Here is a 1,954-nt window from a genome sequence, read left to right as displayed (position 1 = left end):
GTGTGTGTGTGTGAGAGAGAGAGAGTGTGTGTGTGTGTGTGTGTGTGTGTGTGTGTGTGTGTCTGTCTGACTCTCTCTGTCTGTCTGACTCAGGATCAGTTCGCTGAGGTGTTAGACAGCATGTTCGAGGTGCTGGTCAAACCAAACGAGTGCATCATCAATCAGGATGACGACGGTGATCATTTCTACGTCATTGAGAGGTGAGAGTGAAGCGTCTGCATCCGTCTGACATGACGAGCGGCTGATGAACCCGTCTCTGTCTGTCTTTCTGTCTGTCTGTCTGCAGGGGCGTGTTTGATATCGTGATTCAGAAGGATGGCATGAGCCGCTGTGTGGGTCACTATGATAATAAAGGCAGCTTTGGTGAGCTGGCTCTCATGTACAACACGCCGCGCGCCGCCACCATCAGGGCCACTCAGGAGGGGGCGCTGTGGGCGCTGGTGAGAATCCCATCATGCACTGCACTCGTCTCATTATTAATAGTGTTTAATGGAACCCATCAAAAAGTTTTCACATTTCACTTTAATCGCTATAGTCGTAATAGATTTAGTTTAATTGTGCAGGGCCATTTTTGTTAGGAAGCTTGTTTCTGCCACAGAACTTAAAAATTAATTTGCTGAATTGTGAGAGATCCCATACAGAAAAAAAACATGTTTCAAAATATATTTCTGTAAATATGTTTTCTACAAATATATATTTTTTGGCAATAGTTTGTAACACATTTTAATAATATACATTTTAAAATTAATTTCACTTTATTTTTTGAAAGCATTAAAATGCTTATTTTGCTCTAAATATTCAAATCCAAGAAAATACATTCACATATTTCTAATTTGAGAGAAAACTATATTTGTTGTGTAAACATATAACCCAAAATAAATAAATAAATAATAATAAACAATATAATAGTATATATAAAATTAGATTATATTATTAAATCATTAGAAATATATTGTGATGATGATGTGTTGTTATGGTCTTCAGGACAAAGCCACTTTCCACAGACTCATCGTGAAAAATAACGCAAAGAAGAGGAAGATGTACGAGAGTTTCATCGAGAGCGTGCCACTGCTGAAGTCACTGCAGGTGCGTCGAGTCGCGTGTTTTCTGTCAGTTCAGTTTTCAATTCATGGTACTTCATTGGCTTGATTGTTTACAACAAAAATAAGTAATGACTAGAACGAAATATACAATATAATAATAAATAATAACAATGCAAATAGTATTAAAATAAGGTGCTGAATAAAAATAAGATAAGAAATTCTGAATATGAAATGACTTAAAAAATTAAATGATGCTCTAAATATGAACTAAAAGTGTCAGTAGGTGGCGGCAAGTGACTGTTTTAATGATTGAGTCATTGAATTATTCATTCAACTGATTTGTTCAAATACGTTGATTCTTGTAACATGTTATTTTATCCATAATTAATCACATTAAATCAACAGCCCTAGTTATTATGTCTCTCTGTGTGTCAGTTATCGGAGCGCATGAAGATCGTTGACGTGGTTGGGATGAAGACGTTCAGCGACGGCGAGCAGATCATACGGCAGGTGTGTTTCGTTGATCTCCTTGTGACGTCATCATCGTTCATCTCTGATCAGTGTAACTGTGTTTGTTGTCAGGGCGATTCGGCCGACTGCTTCTACGTCGTGGAGTCTGGAGAAGTCAGGATCATGATCAGAAGCAAAGTAAGACTCTGTCGCTCATGTCGCTTGTTTAACGTGAGTCTGTTGCGCGTGTTTAGCGTGAGTCTGTTGCGCGTGTTTAGCGTGAGTCTGTTGCGCGTGTTTAGCGTGAGTCTGTTGCGCGTGCTTAGCGTGAGTCTGTTGCGCGTGTTTAGCGTGAGTCTGTTGCGCGTGCTTAGCGTGAGTCTGTTGCGCGTGTTTAGCGTGAGTCTGTTGCGTGTGTTTAGCGTGTCTGTTGCGTGTGTTTAAGATGGGAAGATAGTGGG

The 1,954-nt window shown here is 39.7% G+C and overlaps 1 protein-coding gene across 1 annotated transcript in view; it reads left to right on the top strand.

Annotated features, from left to right (window-relative positions):
• Positions 1–1,954, top strand: part of prkar2ab (protein kinase, cAMP-dependent, regulatory, type II, alpha, B) — a 17,173-nt gene that overhangs the window by 9,326 nt on the left and 5,893 nt on the right. Inside the window, exons 4-8 of the mRNA XM_016488920.1 lie at positions 94–200; positions 287–440; positions 985–1,086; positions 1,479–1,553; positions 1,626–1,691. Coding sequence (XP_016344406.1) covers positions 94–200; positions 287–440; positions 985–1,086; positions 1,479–1,553; positions 1,626–1,691 — 504 coding nt within the window. The remainder of the gene's footprint in view (positions 1–93; positions 201–286; positions 441–984; positions 1,087–1,478; positions 1,554–1,625; positions 1,692–1,954) is intronic.

This window comes from Sinocyclocheilus anshuiensis, unplaced genomic scaffold, assembly GCF_001515605.1.
Source record: "Sinocyclocheilus anshuiensis isolate Anshui unplaced genomic scaffold, SAMN03320099.WGS_v1.1 scaffold1849, whole genome shotgun sequence".
NCBI lineage: Eukaryota > Metazoa > Chordata > Actinopteri > Cypriniformes > Cyprinidae > Sinocyclocheilus > Sinocyclocheilus anshuiensis.
Note: the sequence above shows the minus strand (reverse complement) of the source record. Positions and strands in the feature narration are given on the sequence as shown.